Consider the following 23,345-nt stretch of genomic DNA (forward strand, 5'->3'; position numbering starts at 1 on the left):
CCCCAGGGCTGGGACAGAGCATTCCTCAATGAATTTTTGTGCATTTCCAGCCTTCCCACTTTAAGAGGAGCAGAGAGAAGCTGAAATGTAGTCAAGTGAGATATGGTAAAGAGGAGGTGCAGAAAACCAGGAGGAAGGATGTCCCTGTGTCCTTGGGGCCCTCAGCATGGGGAGTGTTGGTGGCAGTTAGACAGAGGAAGCAGCTATGTGGGGTCACCCAGGAAGCCTCCTAAGGAAGGGGTGGTGGGGTTGAAAGGATGTGGATGTGACCTTCATGGGTGCACAAGACTGCGGAGAGAAAGAGGGGGATGATGATGGGGAAAGTGAATGAGACGATCTATCATGGTGACTAGCAGAGGTGGAGTAGGGAGGGCAAGGCGGGGAGTCTCCCAGGGCGAGGACTCTTTTAGGAGTCAACTTCTGGAGTCCACTTTATCCAGTGACACTGCCCACTGGAGGGGACTCCCTTGCTTAAGTCAATGCCGTGAAGAAGTCATGAGTGCACTCAGCTGCACACAGGGCGGGTGCCTACACCTAAGCAAACACACAGGCTGGGCCCCGAAGCCCCAAATACGACTCCTACCTGGTATCTAAAAGGCACAGTGTGCCAGATCAGAAAATGCCGACGGAGGCCTCCGGGACCACGGAGCCCTGATGATGCCAAAGGACTCTGCTGCTCCCTGCTAATCACCACCCCCCAGGGGGGCTTGGATTTGCAGCTGGATAGGGCACACACTCAGCTCCTGGATAGACACACACTCAGCTCAGCCCCAGCAGACACCTGTGATAGCAGAGGAGCCCCTGGGAGCCAAGGGCAGTTGCTTCCTTTTGACATCATGTGTATGAGGTTTAATGAAGGTGATAAGGGACTTGAGCTCTGGAGGCAAAGACAGGTGGGCTTGTATTTTTATTCTAGCACTGTGGTGATTATTAGCAAGTTATCCAACATCTCTGAGCCTCAGTTTCCCTATCTATAAAATGGGAATAATAATAATGATGATGGATTATCGGACATGACATATGGAAAGTCCCTGATGTGTAAGTGGTCAACACTTACTAAATGTTATTGTTACTGTTTTTGGTAGAAGTATCTGCTTGTCTCACAAAAATAGACCACCCAGGATGCAGTTTATGCCCATGGTCAGCTCTGCAAAGGTCAGCACAACTCTAGAGCCAGAAAAACTGGTTTGTCCTGGGAAGTTTGTTCTGGGAAAGCAAAGACAGACCTTTCCTGGGGTAGGAGGAGTGATCTGGAAAGGCCCATATGTTGCTCCCTCTCTTCCCTGGTTCAAGCCAGGCTCACAGGGAGAGGGACAAAGGTCACCTTATCTGACTGCCTCTGCAATAGCCATGTCTGTGTCTATCATCTTTCAGCTTCATGTGGTGACCCTGGGCCTCTGCTCCCACCTCCCACCATGAGAGGCTGGCTGGAGCTGCTGGAGAGCAGTGTGCTGGGTACTGTCCTGCAGACACGTCAGGCAGTGTGATGACAAGAACCTGCTTTGGGAAGCCCTGACATCACCCTCTGGCTATGCCCATGGGGCTGGCTCTGGGCACCAGCCCTTTGGAGATCTTGAACTGGTGACTCTGAGCTTTCTCTCTCCCTCTTGGAAGTGATTAGATGAATGAGTCAGTTGTACTTTCGTCTGCATAAACATTTAAAATTCCACCATTAAGTGAGGTAATTGAAGTCCAGTTACCTTTCCATTAGGACCCACACCAAGGGCAGGGTACCATGAAGTGGAACGTGAGAATGCACCTCATGGCTTACCTATCTCTTGTAAGCTGGCTGTGGTGAGCAGCATGACAACTATTTTGATTCATGGACAGACCACCTCCTAACAGCCTCCTGGAAGAGACTGAAGCAAAATCCGGTTCCTAAGGGAGGAAGCCAGGCTTGTAAAAGTAGCCCTCCTTTAAATGTGGCTCTCACCTCAAGATACCTGAATAGTCACAGCCTATAGGTTCAGTGGATTGTCTAATCAAAGTCCAAATTCACTGCTCTTGGAGGGGATCAGATGTGTTTATCATTACACTAACATTATTATGCATAAGTGTTATAAATGATTTAAGTGGATGTTTGAACAGATAAGGATCCCTTTCCTCAGATGCCTGGCACTGTAGATACTGCTGTGAAGCCCAGCATGGTGTCTCATGCTTGTAATCCTAGCACTCTGGGAGGCCGAGCCTGGAAGATTGCTTGAGCTCAGGAGTTCGAGACCAGCCTGAGTAAGAGCAAGACCCTATCTCTAGTAAAAATAGAAAAATAAGCTGAGCTTTGTGGTGGGCACCTATAGTCTCAGCTGCTCAGGAGGCTAAGGCAAGAGGATTGCTTGAGCCCAGGAGTTAGGGCTGCTGTGAGCTGGGCTGCTGCCACTGTACTCTAATTTGGGGCAACAGAGTGAGATTATGTCTAAAACAAAACAAAACAAAAAACCCTAAAACAAACAAAAAACACAATCAAAATTTCCTTGAGTCTTGATATCCCTGCTCTTAAGACAACACAAGTCAGGAAAGCTGGTTACCCAGCGTAAATACTAATAGTTTCCCTGCACCAGCTCTTGAGAGTGTCTAGGACAAAGTCCTAGGCAGGCACGAGTATAAAGATGCTTTATCCTGTCTCTCCTCCCTCCCCTCAACCCCACCCAGCACCTCAGGCTGCCCTTGAGGTTTCTGGGGGCCTCTGTCTGACGTGAGCCCGTGCTTGGTCAGGCCCTCCTCGCCTTTCAGTGGTGCCTGAGGTCACTTCAAGAGGGGCCAAGCCTTTGATGCGCCAGGAAAGGCAGACCCCAGTGCCCTCTCCTGGTGCTCACCCTTCCCTCCCGGCCACGCCCACACGCCCATCACTGCCAGCACCACATCCTCTTTTCCCGCCTCTTTCTCAGAAACACCCTCAGAAAAGTACTTGTCACATGTGCCTCAGCCTGTGTCTTTCCCGCAAGGATCATTTGATCTTTGGAAAGACTCATTATGTCTCATTATGGAATGATAGTCTTTGTTCATGAGAAAGTTGTGCCAAAGCAAACTTTTTTTTCTCTTTTCTGCCAAAGCAAACAACTAACTCCACCACCTGGCTCAGGGCCACGATTATCCCCCATCTTTAAAACGTCCAGAGAGTGTGGAGGCGTTTAGTGTCTCTGAAGAATGACTAGGTTCCTGGTGAAGAGGAGGGTTTTGTTGTGCAGTCTAAACGTGGGTGACACTGCTGAGCGGAGATGAGTGTGGAATCTTACAGGTGTAAGAGCTGGAAAAGGATGGTTTCTGGTGAATCTGAAGTGTCTCTTTCTAGATGAAAGGGTTATGATGATAGAAGGAACCAATTTGTCTTGGACTAGGGGTTATATGTTCTGAGCCAAGGGCTAGGATTTTAAAACTAGTTTTCTGAAAAGTAGCTTGAAACCTGCCTTGGAGGGGAAGACTGGCCTAGTCTCATGAAAAGACAAGAATGCTTTTGGAGGGCATGCTGTGTATTGGAGCCGAAAACCAGAGCCCTCACTTCAGACAGAAGTCGGGCACCTGGAGCACGTGGGAGCCAGGATGTTCATATCCTGTGCAGAAAATACTCTGATGACCCGTGAGAGAGTTAAAAAGTAGAGCAAGCCCACCAGAGGCTCAAAACACGGGAATATTGAAGTAACAACAACCCCTCATAAGCTGAACAAAGCTATGCCAAACTCCAGGATATAATCTCTGTTCTCATAAATCATCACTTCCATGTAACATTATGTTTGTGTATTTAGTGTTCCAGCCTGATCGGTGGTTTTCCACAAATGGGAAACAGGCAGTCAGGTGCCTGTTCTGACACACAGCCCTGAGAAAACCCAATCCCATTATCTCCCCAGAGGATGTCATTGTAGGGTGAAGAGCCTGAACTTCCTCCAGCTGGAATCTGTTAAACTCTACTTGCTTAGACAAAGAACTTGCAGGTTAGGGGTGAAATCAACAAGCAGCATCCTAAAGGAGAGGAGAAAAGACATGGTGCTATCTTCAGCTGATGGCAGAAGAGGTGCTGTCTGGGAGGGATGGGGGAATCCCAGGGTGGGGAGTGGCTCTCTGTCAAGAATCTCCTCCCTTCCCCATGTTGGGAGAGGTTCTAGATTCTAGAGGTTCTTCTGCAGGGTTCAGAGAATTGTTGGTCCTTAATGAAATTTGGAGGGGGAGAGCCAATGACTAACTAGTCCTTTCAGGGCTTGGCAGAAACATAGCAACACAGCTGCACAGAGAGCTGGGAAATGTAAACACATCTGGAAAGGCACGTGGACAGCAAAGGGAAAATACACAGAAGCCGGGAGAATGATACACAGTGCAACCCCAGCCTCCAGCCACCTCCTCACCAAGGGAGGCGACAGGATCACAAGAGACAGGCAGAAGGCTGGGCTGGGTCATCTTTGCCACTAGAAAGGTTTCTGAAAGCATCCTCTGTACATCCAGGTCTCTAAGCAACTCCCACTGTCTTTACAACGTATCACATTGTGTGATTGCCTTGCCCATAAAACCTCTTACACACGTTTGAAAAATCAGTGCTAAAGGGATGCTCGGGTAGAGTAACAGATGCCCAATCTTCCATGAATGGTGTCCACTTCTGGATTAGTTTAGATTAGATTAACGCTGTCCTCTCTCTATCTTTCTCCAGCAATTTCTTTCGTTTATCCTTCACAGATTCCTTGCTCCTGTCTTCAAGACTACTGCATGAGGGCCTCATTTTTTGCCCTCTTCTCTGTTGATATTCTCATTCCCTTCTCTTCCCTTCCGGTATCTTTGTACCCTACTTCTTCTTGTTTTTTGTTTTTTTTTTGAGACAGAGCCTCAAGCTGTCGCCCTGGGTAGAGTGCTGTGGTGTCACAGCTCACAGCAACTCCCAACTCCTAGGCTCAGGTGATTCTCCTGCCTCCCCCTTCCAAGTAGCTGGGACTACAGGCGCCTGCCACAACGCCTGGCTATTTTTGTTGTTGTTGTTGCAGCCATCAGTGTTGTTTGGCGGGTTGAATTTGAACCCACCAGCTCAGGCGTATGTGGCTGGTGCCTTAGCCTCTTGAGCCACAGGCACTGCGCCTGTACCCTACTTCTATTTTGACGGCACTTGTCACCTTCTCTGGTGATGTATAATTTACTCTATTATGTTTTTGTTGATTGTCTGTGCCTCTCCCACTAGAACATTAGCTCAGTTGGATGAAAAACCTATGTAGGTTTCTCTCACAGATATGTTCCAAGCATTTAGAATAGTGTCTGATGCACCAGAAGAAGAAATAAAGGAATGAAAGAAAGCACAATCTTATCTAGTCCCTCCGCTGAAATTATCATACACGCTGAGGCTTCCCAAGTCTATTGCTCTAGAGGAGACAACTCAAGCCCCTCTTTTAAACTCTAGCTCCATAGAACTCACTGCCTACTTAAACTCTGGCCTTGGAGTCCCTGTGGACTCCTTAAACTCAGCAGTTCAAAACCAGAATTCAGCATCTTCCCTAAATCTGTTGTCCTGCTCAAGTTCCATTTCTTGGCAAATGGCATTACCAGTATGACCCAGTGGCCCAAGACAGAAGCCCGGGAATTGCCTTTGATGCTTCATTTTGTCTAAACTGATATTTGCTATTGATCTATTCTAGAACCATGCAAAGTCGATCACATCTTAGATTTTCATTTTTCCACACCCACAGCCATGACTTTTGTTCAGGTTCTCACCAACTCTCATCCAGCAAGTTTAACAAGCCCTGGAAAGAGCTCTCTGACTCCACCCCACCTCTCCTGAGTCTGCTTCACGGGGCCGGCAGACAGAGCTTTCTACCCACAAAATCCTGCGTTCACAGTTTTCACACTCACATACAGCCCTGGCTCCAGCTGCAAACCTTGCCAATAGCTTTTCTCTGCTTTATTACTATTATTGTTATTGTAAATTATGTTTCCCTTTGTTGGGCAACTGGAAAAGTAATTATATTTATTTCCTTGAGTCATGAGAGCTTCTCTGAAGTTGGAACCTCTCTATTGCTTTTAAAATACAATTTAAGCTATTTTTCTCACCTCACTACTTCCATTCTCTCCCCTCCTCTCTACCTTCCAGCATGCCTTGGGCAAGTCGGGTGCATTCCCCTTGTGACTTTTATCTACGTCTTTTCATAAGAATCATCACAAGCAAAGAAACTTCTTGTCTTCCATGCTTCTTTTCCTAGCTCATTCTTTACATAAACTATTTAATTGACTTCACCTTGGAAAAAAGCCCCCATGAGATAGATAGCCATTATTATGGTGGGGCTATGAGATAGTTGCAGGTGGGGCTATGAGATAGATGCAGATGAGATAGTTGAGGCAGGGTAAGACTAAATGATTTTTCTATGGCTGCATGGCCCCGAGGATGGGAGTCCAAGCCCAGGGTTCCAAAGCTCCTGTTTTATCCCTTCAGGCAAAATGTCCTTTGTGGTTATTGTTTTCTGTTCATTTCTGTTGGCAATGCTCATGCTCATGTCCTTCTGGATCCTCACCTAAATGGATACATATTTTAAAAACACTCCCTCTTCCCTTCTCCTCCTCTGCACCTGCAGCCAGGTTAATATTCCAGAACCTCAGTTCTCCTCATGGAGATTTTCCTGCTCAACAGCCTTGACTAAAAGCAATTGAATCTTAGAAAAGATACAAAAACCAACAACATCTATGAATCAAACCATGAATTACTTCTTTGTAATAATCAATTAAAACGAAACTTCTAGTGCAATAAAGAGAGAGGAAAAATGGGGGAAAAATACAAATGTACAGCAGTTAGAATGAAAGATGGAGTCCAGCTCCAGCTTCAAAGTAACTTTGAACTATTGTCAGTAGATACTGTGTGTTACTTGAGGTTAGTAGCTTTGAAATTCAGAGAGAGAATGAGATTTTTAGAAAAAGGAATGTTGTTCAAATTAGGAGAAAGCTTGAAAACACAAATAACTGCACAAAACTGAAGAAAAGTCATCAAAAAATTACAACTAAGAAAGATACTGGGCCCTTTTGACTCTAATTGTGATTATATTTAAATGTTTCCAGAAAATGGAAAAATGTGAAATATAACTTATTTTATAAAGCATGTACAGCTTTGGCAATTAAATCTGAGAAATATAAAATAACAACATAGGCTAATATCCTTTATGAATATCGTGACAAACAGCCCTACTTATTTATCACATTATCTTCCCTTTCCATAATGTAGAGATCTTGCTAGAAATGGCTGTTCAGCCAAGGGATGCCTTTCTCAGCCGTATGTACTGTCCTCAAGATGGAATGTGAATGGAAGGCATGTATTCACTTCCAGGTAGAAACTCTTTAATAAGTGGGTAAGCTTTCTCATTCCTCTTTCCCCTTCACTGGATGTATTCGGAAGATAACAAGGATGCAGGGCAAAGGCTGGTAAACCAAGTCCTGAGTTCCTGCTGCCTGTTTTTGTAAATAAAGTTTTATTGGAACATAGCTGTGTCCATGTGCTTACCTATTCCCTATGGCTACTTTTGTGCTATAGCCTCAGAGGTGAGTAGCAGTGACACAGACAGCCTAAAGTATTTACTGTTTGGTCCTTTTAAGAAAAAGTGCCACCCTCACTCGAGGGGATGACAGAACAACAAGACTGAAGGAGCTGGCCATGGAGGACTAGCCACGGAGGAGAACCCTTCCTGGACTGTTTATGAACAAGAGATAAACTTCTCTTGCTAAGTGGCTGAAGTTTTGTGGTTTGTTTTGCAACTCGCATTATCCCAACTAATAATGAAATAGATGCAAAAATCTCCAAAAAAAAAAAAAATTACTAGCAATTTCTGAAAAAAGAAAGAAAGAAATTACAGAAGTTTTCTTTCCATGGAAGACTCATGGAAGATTAGAAAAGGTAACAATAGCACATTACTAGGTCAAAGAAGAAAATCTATGTCATCACCTTTTCATACATTTTGAAAGCATTTTCAAAACTTAGAATCCAACTTGCAAACTCCCCTTAGTAGAATAGGAATAAGGAAATACCTCCTTAGAATATCTATACTATCCCAAAAGCTAATATCATATATAAAGGTGAATGACTAGAGAAATTCCCATTTGAGAGAGAAACAAAACAAAAATATATGTTAACAAAATAATGTAACATAATATGAAACATAACATTACACAATATAATATTGATTTTTAAGAACTGGCAAGGCACTAATAGTAATAGCATTCTGCTATGTAATATATCCATGATTATTAAATTATATGTTAACATAATACAAATTAGATGTGCTTTACATATTTCACACATATAATTTGATATATAAAGTAAGCATTTGTATATGACATAGATATTTTATGTAATAAAATATATATTATTTGATTTGTATAATATAGTTTATTTTACTTTATAAGCTATAATTTATATAAAATTCATATCATTTACAAATATAAATACATGATATATTTATAAATAAAAAATATAAAAATTATGTATAATTTATGTTATTGATATACTGCATACACTTTTAGAAATGATATTATTATATAATATGTTAATACCATTGTGTTGCTTTTCAAATACCAGCCAGTGAACCAAGGCAGAAAAAAAAAGGAAGCAGGAAACAAATTTATACATATATGGCTGTGAACCCAGGCTACTTAAAATGAACTGAGGAACCACTGGAACTATTATGGATATCTTCAAAGATACCCAGTTGGAAAATAAATCTGCAAAACCTACCAGTTTCCCAGTTCCCATATGATAGCAATAATCAATATGACTTTACTTAAAAAACAACAACGAACTGTCTTTAAAAAGGACACTTGAACGAGTGGAGAGAGATCCTACATTTTTACCTTGGAAAAATTTGTGTATTTTAAACATGTGAATTTACCATAAACTAAATGATAAATTCACTACAATTCCAAACAAAATCCTAACAAGACTGAAGTTAGCATGTGAAAAACTGATCCTAACTTTCATTTAAAATACACTTGCAAGAGTAGTCAAGAAACATTAGAAAAATCAGACCAATGTAAAGAAACTTGTGAAGACAGGCACGAGGACAAATCACAAACTACACCATAAAACGGTGGGAACAATTAAACTAGACCTGTCTCTTAAACCAAGTACTTAAATAATCTGAGATGCACTAAGGATTTAAATGTAAAAATAAAAGAATATAAATATTAGAAGACAATCTAGGTGAATAAAGCCTATATTCTTGAGCTAGAGATGTTTTCAGTAAAAACAAATTCAGAAACTACTAAGAAAAGGAGGAGTAGAAATTAAAAACTGCTATAGATAAGTTTTCAACCCAATGGGCAGGTTGTGAAAGTCACAGCCACAACCCAGACTTTAGCCTTAGAAAAGCAATTTATGTAACTTAATGGTAGGTACTGTCCTCCTAACGTGAAATAAAAAGAAATAAATGAATAAATAAATAAGTAAAATCTGCTATTGGTAAAATTCACTATAAACAAAAATCAGAAGACAAAGGACAACTTGACAAAAGGATGTATGGTACCTGTGACGGGGAGGGGGCTGGGGTAGCATTTTTTTTCAATATAAGTAGTACATAAAAGCCGTGTGAGAACACACACTCCCCCAATCCAGCAAGAGGAGAAAAGAAAAGTCACGAATTGCCAACGATGCATAGTCACATGGGAAAATATAATCTCACCATAAACGAAAGAATGCAAATTAAAAGGAGATCGTTGGCCTATCATATGAAAATAAATCATAAATTTATATGCATGAAACAGAACATTTTAAGAAATGATAAGAGATGCCTGATAGAGACTTATTTTTCTGTCTGCGATCTTATCAAAGATGGAGATAGTGATTCTTGAGTATGCTAAGCCAAGTTCAAAGGATATTTAGTGGGGAAGAAGAGAAGGAAAATGGGGAAAGTCACAGTGAAATGAATTTAAATGGGCACCGAGAGATGAGCACATTAGAGTTGTTATTTTCACATTTATGGGTTCCAAAGGCAAAATTTATGTCTCTCAAAGGCTGGATGAGAGTGAGATTTTTAGAATTTGAATAAACTTGATGTTCATCTTCATAATAAACTTAGATTTAGATAAAATGCCTACTTTTTGATGATGTGTCAAAACATTAAAAAATACATTGATTACTAAACTCTACCAATAGTTCTCAGAGCTGTTTTGGGCCTAACTGGAAGAAAGTGAGTTTGCCTATGGGAATGTTAAGCTCTCCTTTCTCCCTTTGACCACAGTTTTTCCAGATTCTACCCTAAATCCACTATGAATAAATTCAGTACTCGCAGGCTGTTTGGGTTCACAGGTGTCAATTGTTCAAAGTTTGCAAATGATTCTATACTGTTTATAACAGAGGAAATGTTGCGTCTCCTCCTTGAGTGTTTGTACTTTAAGCTCAGGAAGCATCTGAGAGTTGTCACTTCACCCCTAGGAACCTGTGATCTGGTCAGGTTGGGTTTTGTCACACCCATCTCAGAGAGGTGCAGGCGTCCAGGTCCTCTGGATTAGGGTCAGTGCTCTCTCCAATGTGGGGGTCCCCCCTTTATAAAAGAGGAAGGCTAGGTTGGGAGCAGTGGCTCATACCTGTAATCCCAGCACTCTGGGAGGCTGAGGCGGGAGGATCACTTGAGTCTGGGAGGCTTTTTTTGTTTATTTTTGAGACAGAGTCTCACTTTGTCACCCTGGGTAGAGTGCTGTGGGGTCATAGCTCACAGCAACCTTAAATACTTGGGCTTCAGCAATCCTCTTGCCTCGGCCTCTTAGTAGCTGGGATTATAGGAACCCACTCCCAACGACTGGTTAGTTTTTCTATTTTTGGTAGAGACAGGTTTTTGCTGTTGCTTAAGCTGATCTTGAACTCCTGAATTCAAGCAACTCACCCACCTCAGCCTCCCAGAGTGTTGAGCTCGGAAATTTGAGGACTGCCTGAGCAAGAGTGAGAACTGACTCTGTAAAAAGTAGAAAAATTAGCCAGGTGTTGTGGCAGGCACCTGTTATCCCAGCTACTCGGGAGACTAAGGCAGGAGGATGCCCTCAATCCAGGAATTTAAGGTTTGCTGTGAGCTAGGCCGACACCAGGGCACTCTACCCAGAGCAAGACGCTGTATAGGAGGAGGAGAAGGAAGGAGAAAGAAGAGGTAAAGAGGGCTGTGGCCCTGGGTCGTGACTCGTTAAGTGATGGAATCTCCTAGGGGAGATGTTCTGAGGATTATGCCTGGTCAGGTTCTCAATCTGCCAGAGGTACTGGGGCAAAATCGGCCTGTGTCAACTTGATCCTACAGTGTACGTGGAGAGGAGCTGGAGGAACCCCCAGCCCTCTGCTTATGAGAAAAGCACCAGGACCACAACTCTGGCACAACTCTCATCCCGTGACGTGAGAAGCCCTCACCTGTGGAGTCCCCAGTGTGTCAGAGCACAGGCTGCCCTGGGTCTCACAGGCACCAGGGGCTTGCTGTTTGCTCTCACTACCTTTTATGGCCTCTTTCACAGCAGAATCCACAGGGAGAATGTTCTTCTCCACCAACTCCAGGGGCCCCGGTCGGAGAGCAATTTTTTCATTGAGATCATCGGCAAGGCGGGCTCTTTTCAGCTTCATCTGAGCAGTTGGAATGGACCTCTCTGCAGTGGAGGCTGAGGGGTCGAAATGAAAAGGATCAGTTCTAGAATTTGATGTGTTTTTTTTTTTTCTTTTTGGCTTGTGGTTACAAACATTGTGTCACATTGTGCTCCACCATCCTAATAATTTTTCAATGCAATCGTCATCACTTCACAAGGATTAGTACCGAAGACTAGCCACTTCCAAATAAAGGCAAATAGAGGGGAACACAGAAAAGTTAGAGAAATTTGCCCTGAGAGGATTTGTGAAAAAATGTGCAATTTGGCGGTTTTGAAAGGGAGCAGTCCATGGGCTCCAAATTGCTTGCCTGACCCTATGCTAAGGCACTGGGTGTACATTCAGTTGGTGTGGGGACAGGCGCAGGCCGAGCCCATGGTAAATCGGATCTGTTGTCGTATTGAGTGGCTGCATAACATTTTGAAGAATTTTAGAATAGTCAATGCTGTGATACTGAGTCAAATGTCCAGGTCAGCTGTAAAGAAAAAATATTCCTTTGAAACAGTTATTTAATTAAAAAATGAATTTTTTAAAAAATGAATTGTCTCATTATTTGAGGGTTGGAAAAGTTCATGTGCAGAGCCCTAAATCTATGCCGATAGAGCTGAAACCAAACTTTCTCTTTACCTTGGGCTCTGCCCTATTTGTATGGAATGACTTGGAGGAGAATCAAGCCATAACTATAAGTTAAAATTCCATAAGGGTTTGAAGCTTCACTTTCAACTGCATAAACGCCTCATGTAGAGTCAACTTTTTAAAATTTGAGACAGAGTCTAACTCTGTCACCCTGGGTAGAATGCCCTAGCGTCACAGCTCACAGCAACCAAACTCTTGGGCTGAAGCAATCCTCCTGCCTCAGACTCCCGAGTAGCTGGGACTATAGGCACCTGCCACATCGCCTGGCTAGTTTTTCTATTTTTAGTAAAGACAGGGTCTCATTCTTGCTCACGCTGGTCTTAAACTCCTGAGCTCAGGGGATTCCCCTGCCTTAGCCTCCCAGAGTGTCAAGGTTACAGGTGTGAGCAGGGAGTTGACTATTACCTGGAAGAAAGTTAACTATTTTTAATACTTGAGTATTTTTCTTAGTATCTCATATTTATTGTTTGGTGTCTGTTTTTTCTTCCTGGAATCTGACTGTAATTATAGTATGTGTTAATGTATATATTTCTTTCTTCCCAGAATTGAACTGTAAATACAGTTTTGTCGGGTGCTGTTTTCACAGAGTGTTACCTGATAAGCCTTCTCTCATTAAATCATTATTTTTTGACAGTTTTGTTTTCAGTTGCTGGTGTTCAGTGATGTGAATGGTCCGCACTTTCTTCAGCTAGCCCCCTCTTATTGACACTTCATGGACAGAATTCTCGCCCCTGTTAGTCTATCATCATCAACTTCCTAACCCAGACCTTGTCTGGCACTGATCTAGAATTTTCCATGTAGGGAAGAGGTCTAGGGATGGCTCATCGATTGCAACAGAGGCTGAGGCTGGACGCCCTGCCTCAGAGCTCTCTGATCTATCCTGCACGCCAACTCAGGACTCATCGTCAGAACATCCTCTTTTCTTTTTGCACCACCCCATGAGACACCCCCATCATATAAATCTCACAGTTCAGTATTTCAGGATTACTACCTTCTGTCTTGACCAGTAGTGCTCCATCCCAGATCCAGAGAGCCAGGTCTTTCCCCACTGCCCTCCACATCTTGCTGAGTTCTTCCTTGCATCTTTGCTTATGACTTCATTTCCCCACCATGAACGGCATCCCCACCCCCACTAACATCCTGCTTCTGGGTCCCAGCATAAAGCCCTCCAATTTCTTCCTGTTCTTACTGATCCCTCCAGCAGCTACAAGGACTAGGCCTTCATCTTGTTGCTTTTGAAATTAGATAATGAATTTCTGAAGGTAGGCACTGAAAGGCCTTTTATAGAATTAATAAAAGGCCATAAGGTGGGTGCTATGATTAAAAGCCTGAAGTTCGTAAAGCTATAAGCAAAAACATGTATATTTCCACATATACCCACATACACATATACACACACTTATATACTCCGTATAGTGCCATTATTCCCTGACTTGCTTTTCTGTAATTGCTTACTCCTCAGGAGTTAACGTAGCTGATGATCATAACAATTCTTAGCTTTCTTTCTTTTCTTTTTCTTTTTTTTTTGAGACAGAGCCTCACTATGTCACCCTCAGTAGAGTACTGTGGCATCACAGCTCACAGCAACCTCCAACTCTTGGGCTTAAGCGATTCTCTTGCCTCAGCCTCCCAAGTAGCTGGGACTACAGGTGCTGGCCACAACACCCGGCTATTTTTTGGTTGTAGTTGTCATTGTTGTTTGGCAGGCCCAGGCTGGGTTTGAACCCACCAGCTCCGGTGGATGTGGCTGGCACCCTAACCACTGAGCTATAGGCGCCGAGCTCAATTCTTAGCTTTCTTCATTGCTTCCATGAATAACATCACCTTCGTAAAACCTAAGCCTGGTCTTTGAGATATTTTCCAGGCCCTACCTTCCAGTGGACCAAATTACCAAACCAGACCAATGACCCATACCAAGGAACTAACTTAATTGGTCTTGTGACCTGGGAATTGACTCTGCGCGAGAAAATAATTTCTGCTTCCTGACCCTATGAGTTCCTCCCTAGCCAATCAGCAGACTCGATTGTCTAGTCTTTTGCCCACCTGACTATTTTTAAAAACCCTGGCCCCCAAATTCTCAGGGAGACAGATTTGAAAAATTCCTTTCATTTTCTCACATGGCACCCTGCAATATTAAACTCTTCCTATGCTGTAACTCTTGCTATTTTAGTGTTTTGGTTTCCATTTGAGCAGTGGCAATGAACTGGGTTGGGTGGTAACAGGGTGATTTTGTATCTAGCAGAGCTTTGGTGCTCCAGGGGGCTAATTTTTAATTTCTTTGGGGGAGAAAAGGGGATCCCATGAGGGCCACCAGAGATGTGCAGCTGAGCCAGGGGCTACTGAGGTTCACATCTTGATATTTTAATTCAAGACTGTAATGATGTAAGAAATAACATTTCTTACACTTTTGGGGTTATAACATCACTATGTACTCATTGTCTTAAATGTGAAAAATGCTAAAAGAGTATGCCAAAACAAAAAGGGAAGCCTCAGGACCTCCCCATTTAGAACCAAATATTTTGAATACTTGGGTATCTGTTTTAGTATTTTTTTTATGTTTTATTTTATTTTATTATTAAATCATAGCTGTGTACATTAATGCGATCATGGTGTTTTAGTATCTTATGTGTGTTGTCGGGTCTCTGTTTGTACTTCCCAGAATCTGACTGTAACTACGGTATATGTTTATGGGTATGTTTTTTCCTTCCCAGAATTGAGCTGTAAATATAGTTTCGTTTACTGCTCTTTTCGCTAAATGCTATCTGGTAAGCCTTTTCTCATTAGCTCATTATTCTCCGAGAGCTCTGTTTGTAGGAACTCTGGTAACAAATCACAGGGATGAACTGAATTTTATTCAGCCAACCCCCTCTTGTTGGGCAGTTTACCATTTTCAACATTTCACCACCTAAAGTAATTTTCATAATAAACATCATTGTAACAGAAATCTATGTCCGATTATTTTCTTCACATAAAATACTAAAGTTATGTGACCAGGCTAAAGGGCGGGCATGTGTTTAAGGAGTCTGATACGTTTTGCCAAACTGCCCTCCAGGGCTGCTGACCCGGCTGCACTCCCACCAGCAGTGCATGAGAACGCCCTTGCCACACACAGTATTTATTTTTATTTGCTAACTTGATCATTGAAAAGTCTGTATCTCATTTGAAATGGCATTTCTTGAATTATTTGTGCAGCTGTGATTTCGTGCTGACACAGCAGTTGCTTCTAGGCTCTCGAAGACACCACTGCAGAGAGAAGGTGAGAATTTTGCCACCTTGAGAGTCTTTATTCCCAAGACACTCGGCAGTCTCTGGCTGCCTTCTCAGGCCCAAGTCTCCCGTCCCACACAGCACTTCCCTTGAGTCCCACATTGGCCTCTTTCTCTCTTCCCTCTTTTCTCTTCAGACAGAGAACTGAAAACATGTTGTCTCTGTCCGAAAACATCTCACCTGTTCCTGGGTTGGAAAAGGGTCAGCCTTCAAAAGCCAGAATAAAGTCATAAATGATGCTGGTCAAAGAAACAAGATTCAAAATTTTCCGTGGTATCTCCGGGCGTTTTGCGCTATGCAGAGCTAGTGTACACTCTGCAAGGAAAGCCACATGGCAGGGGAGCAGCACCAGGCCTAAGATACGCTGCTCTCTCTCACTGTAGCACCCTGTGTCTTCCTCCACCTGCCTCAGCCTGCACTGCCCAGCCCATTTCCTTGCCCCGCATTCTGATTCTCTGATCCTCCCCAGCGCACCCCAACACCATGCATTTGCTCCCTTTTCCCACTGGATTGTGTGATTCTCATGTCCTTTGTTATACTATGAGAATCCGATGAGGGCAGAGACCTGTGCCTAATTTTTCCCTGTTATCCACATGGTCTGGCAGAAAAGCCAACTCCTAGCAGACACTCCAAACAGTGTGTTCAATGACTAAAGACCCTAAACTGTCAAATTAAGGGTTGGACTTTTCTTGGTTGACACCAATGGACCTGGGGGAGGGGCTTCATCCCAGCAGAGGCAACTCATGGGGCAGGAATGGGAGCCCCTCCTCCTCATCCACACATCCGAATATGGGGCCACTTTGGTGTCTGCCTCATGTCACACTCTCCAGCAAAGAGGCAGCACCCTGGGGTGAAACTGAGCCTTCATTGCCCAGCACCAGTTTTCTCAGATTTCATCCCGTGCAGACCAGAGCATAAAGGCATCAGCAACACCCAGTCAGACAGTTCCCTAGTGGGTGTGCATGCAGCCATGGACCGCTGATCCCATTTAAAAGGGAGTGATGATTCACATTAATAATAATTGGCAATTGGCAACATGTGTTGGGAATTTCCTATGTGCTCTGAGAAGTTATGTGATTGTCCCAGGCCTTAGACTTAGGAGAGGGCACAGCTGAGACTGGAAGCCAGTCTCAAGCCTTCTTAAGCATTACATGGCTTTCCAAGTTGATGTCTATGCTTAGAAGACTGCTTGAAACCACCATTAAGTGACGGTGGGGGAAATTTTGAGAAGGCTTAGCAGCTGCTCAGAGACACGAGCACTGGACAAATGGCCCCCATTCTCCAGGCATCTCCTGGTGATTGAGTGATGATTTTGTGCAGACTTACCTTGGAGTATGTGCATATTAACCAAGTCTGCACGGTCAGACCTGTTTCGGGCTCTGTGCTTCAGGGAATTTTCAGTCTGTAAAACCGAAACAAAGAATCACCTAGTTTTACCTTTTTAGAAAAACACAATTTCTCTCAAATGGGACATGCAAGTACCCCCCTGGTCTCTCACATTTTGATAAGAAATATTGAGAAAGGCACTTCTCATAATTTTCATGTGAGAAAATAAGATGAAAAGGTAAAAATTTGGGGTACACATCAGGGCTACAAACTTAAAGGCCTTCCAGGGCCAGGCAGAAAGGCACATGTTAGTAAAATACATTGATGTGACAGTCAGTGATACTAAGCTGCTTGTACCATAACCTATCCTAGTTCACTGCCACTTAAAATGGTCACAAAATTAACCGAGGTCAGATGAAACACTGCCTGAACCCGTCTACTCTAACACGGCAACATCTGCTTCTTTCCAGTTATTTGCCTGATTGCTCTTTTCAGACATGTGAAAATGTAAATCTGCCTGCAGTTTCAGACCACCAAGAGTTGGAAGGGCATTCAGAGATAGATCATTTGCAATCTCATCATCTTCCTGATGGGGGAGCTGTGGGAGAGCCAAGACAGGACTCCAGCTTCACGGTGTCTAACTCTGGGTTTCAGTCTCACTATAATGGATCTCTTATTGTGCCTTTGAGAGGGATCTGGGATCACTCTAGATCAAATAAAAAACAGTCTGCTGCTGTTCTTTGTTGATTTCCAGATAGCAGGAATCATATACCCCCTCCTGCCCTCCTTGGAAAAGCTATAGATCCCTGTTCTTCCTCTCTGCCCTCAGCCGTGTTACAAGGCTAGAACTCTTAGGCAAAGAAATCCCAGCAGAAAGACGTTCTCTCTGCCTTCTTTTCTCACTAACAGCGCTCATGTTTGCTAAACAGTACTTCTATTATTGATAAATTCAGGTTGCTAGGATTTGGTATGAAGGTGCAGAGTAAATGCAAAATCCCTCCCTCAAATATTAAAAAAAAAAAAGAGGAAATTAAGCATAATTCCTTTTGCCATTAACTAGCTGTAAATAAGTTCTCTACCCACAAACCCTGCCTTGCTAATGAATTAGATTTAAACAAATCCAATTGCTACCCTGTTTTCCCAAAAATAAGACCTTCTTACAGGAAAGATAAGACGTCCCCTGAAAATAAGACCTAGCGCATCTTTGGGACCACACCTTAAAATAAGACACTGTCTTATTTTCGGGAAAACAGGGTACTAAGAAAGGATTGTAATAAAACACAATGCAGCTTACAAGCCACCTTAACTTCCCTTCTTAAGGTCTTTTGACCTCTAGTTGCTGTGATTTCTCCCAACATCAGAAAGATTTGGGACATCTTTTTAAAAGTTAAGAAAATAGCAGTTTTAAAGACAGTAGATCTTATCTCTACAGGTTTTGGTTAACAGGAGTAAGATTCCCTATTATGTGGGGGTAGGGCATTGGCACATTTTTCGCGTTTGCTGCAAAAATTTTACATGCTCAGCCAAAGTTTAGCACTCAGGGTGTATGTTCAGGAAAGGTAGTTTGAAAAAATTACCTTGTCACTATCCAAATTTTTTCTTTGCTCATGGAATTCGGTTGGACTTTTCAGTGCTGAAACAGAAAGACAAAGACATGAGCAGAGGCTGGGTTAGGGGTGTCGCCCCGTGTTGCAGGCTGTGCTTGGATGCTTGCGGAGCTTGGCACAGTACAGAGGTGATCGCCTTTATCAGGCCACAAGCAATCAAAGAGGACAGGCCTGGAGGACACCAGCGGCCTAGAAGCCATAGGAGACAGAGGAAGGTAGAACTGAGGCTTCAGAGGGAGCAGCAGAGGCAGAATTTGCAAGAGGAAGAAAGTGGTGGAGGCAAGGCATTCCAAGTTCCCGAGGAAGCAGAGGGCACAGGAGGAACACTATTGTTTTGGGGCAAGAATAGACTGGGGCAGCTAACACCCTCTTTGACTTTGCTTTGCTCTTGAGTGCCCACATCTGGGTGGATGGTTGCAATCTGTGTATGGGGTTGGGGGTGGGGGTGGAGCTGTGGCTTATTGGAGGAAGGGACCATACTTTGGATAGAGTATGTGGCTGGTAGGTTAGGAACATGCAACCAAGGGTGTTGAGTGAGAAGCAGAGAATCAGACTTTGAGGGCTGGAAGGAACCTTGGAGACAGGGAAGTCGTCTAACTCCAACCTTGAACAGAATGGGGAAACTAAGGTCCATAGAAGTGGATTGACTTGCCCAGGGTCACACAGTTAGAGCTAGGAGTGGGGGTCCTCTGACAGCCCTAATGCCTTTCAAGTGAACAGCCAGTGGACACAGGCATGGGTCAATCATATATAACACACAGCAGCCCAGAGCAACGTGGACCAAATGCCAACCTCCACTCATCACTGTTTCACCGCCACCTCTCCCAGTGATTTGGGGAACTCCTTTGAGCAAGGAAGAAGAACATGATTCTGCCAAATTCTACATTTTGCACTAATTTTCTTGGTCCCCTGGAACAATTTCAATCAGGAACCACACATAATCACTTTTCATAGTAAGTGATGAGGTGGATCAGTGGTTACAGAATTGCATTATTCTTTTTTCTCCCATGACTTGTAAGTCTAGACAAGTTAATAAATCACATGATCCAGAGTTCTAATATTACTCTAACACAGTGGTTCTCAACCTTCCTAATGCTGCAGCTCTTTAATACAGTTCCTGTGGGTCAATGGCTGCTCTAACAGACGCCTACCTTAAGCTGCAGGCAATAAAGTATTCTTCTAAATCTTGGCCAGCACAAAAATTAGGTTTCTAGCCAGATCAGGATGTGTATGTGTCCGTGAACACCCACATGTGTGTGCCTGATTCAGCCCTTAATATCATGCTAACTCTGAACACTGTTTCCAGCAGGGCTTGCTGGATGTCAAGCAGACATGGCTGTGGTCTTGGTGGCTACCAGAGTGCATGGTGGTGGTTGACCATATTATCCTCCACTCAGGATACAGCTTGGGATGTTAGTAAGACACGCTCGCTCTGACTCCCTGCCTCACCCAACATTAGCAATGCTGGCCAAAGGAACAGACAGAATAGTCCCAGATGGCTGCCTTGTCCCAGAGATAAATGGCATGTACCCTTCTGCTTGCTTGGACCAGAGAGCAAGAGGTTCCCTTCTTACAGGAATTAAGTTTGCTTGTCATTTCCCACGGATCTGGATACAGATTTTCCAATTTCTCTTTGATTGCTGCTTTCCACTCTTAAAATGGGATTCTCTGCAAAACCAGTCATTGTTGATGGTCCCTTCTCTCCCCATCCTCTTTCTCTCTACGCAGTGATTTTGAGAAATAAACACATACCTCTGCTGTGTTGCTCATGTATTTTCTTTGATTTGGGTCTGCCCTCCAATCCTAAAGAGGAGGGCCACCTTGCCCTACATTTGATCACAGGTGGAATTAATAATGACAGCGTTTTGAAAGGCAGCTCCCATTTCCCCCAGGCAACCAGATTCTGCGAAGTGGAAGTGTGCGTGAAGTCTAGTGGGCCCTTGTGAATATGTATGATCTGTACCAATAGGGGGTATGCACCCCCCCCCCAGTCCTATTCCCTGCAATCGTTCAGTTAGGTGTTATATATTGGAGTAGCTTAACTACTTACATAATCTAGGAAAGGAATTGATTTTGGTGTGGCTCTATTAAGTGGTTAAGAATATCCTTTTCCTTAAGAAGCTCCCCAAAGGAAGCAGTATGAATATGTCTTGAGCTATCTCTTATATTCCAAACACAATTGGTTTTAATTGGGCTTGGGATTTCGGGGCGTTAATCTGGTTCTCTCATCCCTGAGGTGCAGCCCTTCTTATTACTAATTGTTGTAAGGAACTCTGCAGTTCCTGTATCTTAGCTTTGTAGAACTAAGGTTCATCGCTTTTTGGTGTTAATGACTCCTCTGAGAAATGATTCACACAGTTTGGATCTCAGATGCCAGGAGCACAGAGGTCTTCTGGAACCTTCTACCACAGGGTGGGAGAAACTATGCCCATCTAGCAGGGACGTGTGAAGAAAATCAAGGCGGTCCACAAGCTGCATTTTACCACACGCCTTTCTCTTCAGGGCTTGGGGGTGTTATGTGGGGCACTGGCTTGAGGTCACCACCATGGAAAACTACCCTCCCATGGCCCTAGGGTTGAGGTTTGCCTGTTCTGTGACTCCAGAGATTGTGGGTTTGAGCCACCTCCCTTGAGAGCCCCCAAAAGCTAAGATGTGCTTCACTTCCTGGTGGACTTTTTGGAAAATACATAAAGGACCACATTTGCTCAGCCAGCCCTGGGAGTATCTAATGACAAAATTTTGTATTTAAAGGACATTGACATTTAAGATTGAAAAAGGAATTTGAATTTCTAAATTAAAAAAAGAAAAAACAAAACAAAACAAGTCCATGCAATTCCAAATGAAAATACTATTGCAAATTCAGTCAGCCACACAGCTAATTTATTCCCCCTGGAGGAAGATTAATCTCTCCTCACAAGGGAATTCTTCTCGCCTCACAGTTTTGTTGCCTCACAGTTTTGTTGCGGGCTATTCCTATTTCTGTCCCCAGGGCGCTGGCTAATTTGGGTCAGCTGTGTGTATAAACATTTGCTTACTTAGGGTTTAGGAGAAGATCCTGAGACAAGAGCAGGCCTCCTGCGGACCCTGCTTTCCATTCTAACCTCATGCCCCTAACAGGATTCCAAGACAAAAGCGAAAATAGCCCACAAGGCCATAACCTCAGTGAGGGCAGAGGCCCAGCTCCTCAGCACAGGGTGGGGTGCTTGGTGTAGGGCTTTGGCCGGTGCAGGGCTGCGGCCCATGCAGGGCCTGAATCCTCTCAAGGGGACCCCTCACTACCTGGCTTGTAGAGAACCCAGCTCCATTGCTATTGAGAGGACCAAGAGATGGACTCAAAGTGCAGTGTCTCTCCAAGTGGGGACCCTGGATCCAAATCCTCAATTGAGGACTCTTTAGAAATCCCAGTTGTGGGCCACAACCCAGACCTACAGAATGGCAAGCTTTCTGGGGGGTAGGAAGGACCTGGGGTTCTGTGTTTTAACAAACTCTTCTAGATAATTCTAATCTGCAAGTTTGAGAACCACATTAGTGGAGTTTCATGAGGCTGGGTCCTGATCTAGGTTTCTTTGCAATGCAGGGGTTCAAAAGGGCCTGTATGGCCAGGATTGATTTTTAGTATATCAAAAACCTGAAGAGGAAGGGTATGTCTTCCCTAAGACCGCGGTGGGCTAATGAAACCACAACTTTTCTTGGCTACCAGCCGGCATCACAGCAACTTGGTTTAGTTATTGTTCTTATCAAAAAGCAATGGCTGGTAAATTTATACACCAGTAATTAATTTAAACAAAAATTGTGCCATTACTTAGTTATATACTAAAAAACAATTAGGCATCATAAAATTAGTTCATTATTAAAAAGATACATGGATTAACAATTAATGTAGGTAGGATTCTTTTGTGGGGGAGAAAAAACTATTTCAAGCACAAGACCTATGGCAGTGATGGCTATAACTGAAGAAGTCCTGGGTGATTAAAAATTTGGGAACTATTTGGGCTGTGTCCTTTCTCTACCGTCTGTTTTTCATATAAATCTGAACAAGTCTGATAGTCTTCTGATGGTCTCAGTTTCCTACTTATCAAAGTGGCTCAGTTGAGCTTGCCCTCTCTTTGGCTTGATTTTGGAGACAAATTGGATTGTAAGTGCATTGTTTCTGAGCAAAAAGGACACCGGCTACATATCATGATAATGGTTTGGATATCATATTTTCTCGTTAGGTTGGCGATGTATTGCTTATCAGTACCCCAAGGATAGTCCTAGGGGTCTGAAAACAGCACATTTTCCCCGCATAGCCTTGTAATATTTAAGGCCTGGTTTGCATACTTGAAGAACTTGATGCAACATATCTGAGGTCTTTAGAATTTCTCAGAAGACGGGTACGGGGACAAAGTATGCCTGTGATTACTGCTTTTCTAGATTCTGAGGAACAGGGACTAGAAAATCAAAAGAGAGATGAGGGGAAAGAAGGAAGGTAGAATGGTTGACCTGATAACCGAGGCACCTTCTCCTATCAGAATCTGAATTTGAGATGTTAGAAAGAAGGGAAGAGGCGGATGGATTAATTCCCCTTGTGCCGTGTACTGCTCAGACAGCCAACAGAGTGTGGCAGGTGCTGTGGGGGAAAAGCCAAGTCAAATGAATGCACTGAGGAAAGGAAGAGAGACTTTGTCCAGTCAACTTCTCAGAACTATCGTGAAGCTGCATGTGGTGTGGGTGCAGGAATTGCCCCGCTCCTTCTTCTTGCTATTCAGAAGTAGTATAACAGAGTTCAGGGATTTACCAAGACTTTGCAGAAAATATGTGGCTGCTGTAGCTTGGATTAGTCTGCAAAAAAAATAAAGGCAGCACCATTCATAGACAGCTCATTGTTTCTTTAAAATCATTTACATCGATCAAATCATGGACCCAGACTGCCCAGGCATTTCGTTCTGGCCAGTGGTGGCTTTTCCTGAGACCTT

The 23,345-nt window shown here is 43.5% G+C and overlaps 1 protein-coding gene across 1 annotated transcript in view; it reads right to left on the reverse strand.

The window, feature by feature from the left end:
- Positions 1-23,345, reverse strand: part of MYOCD (myocardin) — a 63,055-nt gene that overhangs the window by 34,704 nt on the left and 5,006 nt on the right. Inside the window, exons 2-5 of the mRNA XM_053570498.1 lie at positions 23,168-23,211; positions 18,361-18,416; positions 16,784-16,859; positions 11,410-11,571 (exon numbers count right to left, since the gene is read on the reverse strand). Of these exons, the coding sequence (XP_053426473.1) occupies positions 11,410-11,571; positions 16,784-16,799 (178 nt within the window). The 5' untranslated portion in view covers positions 16,800-16,859; positions 18,361-18,416; positions 23,168-23,211. The remainder of the gene's footprint in view (positions 1-11,409; positions 11,572-16,783; positions 16,860-18,360; positions 18,417-23,167; positions 23,212-23,345) is intronic.

This window comes from Nycticebus coucang, chromosome 18 (genome assembly GCF_027406575.1).
Source record: "Nycticebus coucang isolate mNycCou1 chromosome 18, mNycCou1.pri, whole genome shotgun sequence".
NCBI lineage: Eukaryota > Metazoa > Chordata > Mammalia > Primates > Lorisidae > Nycticebus > Nycticebus coucang.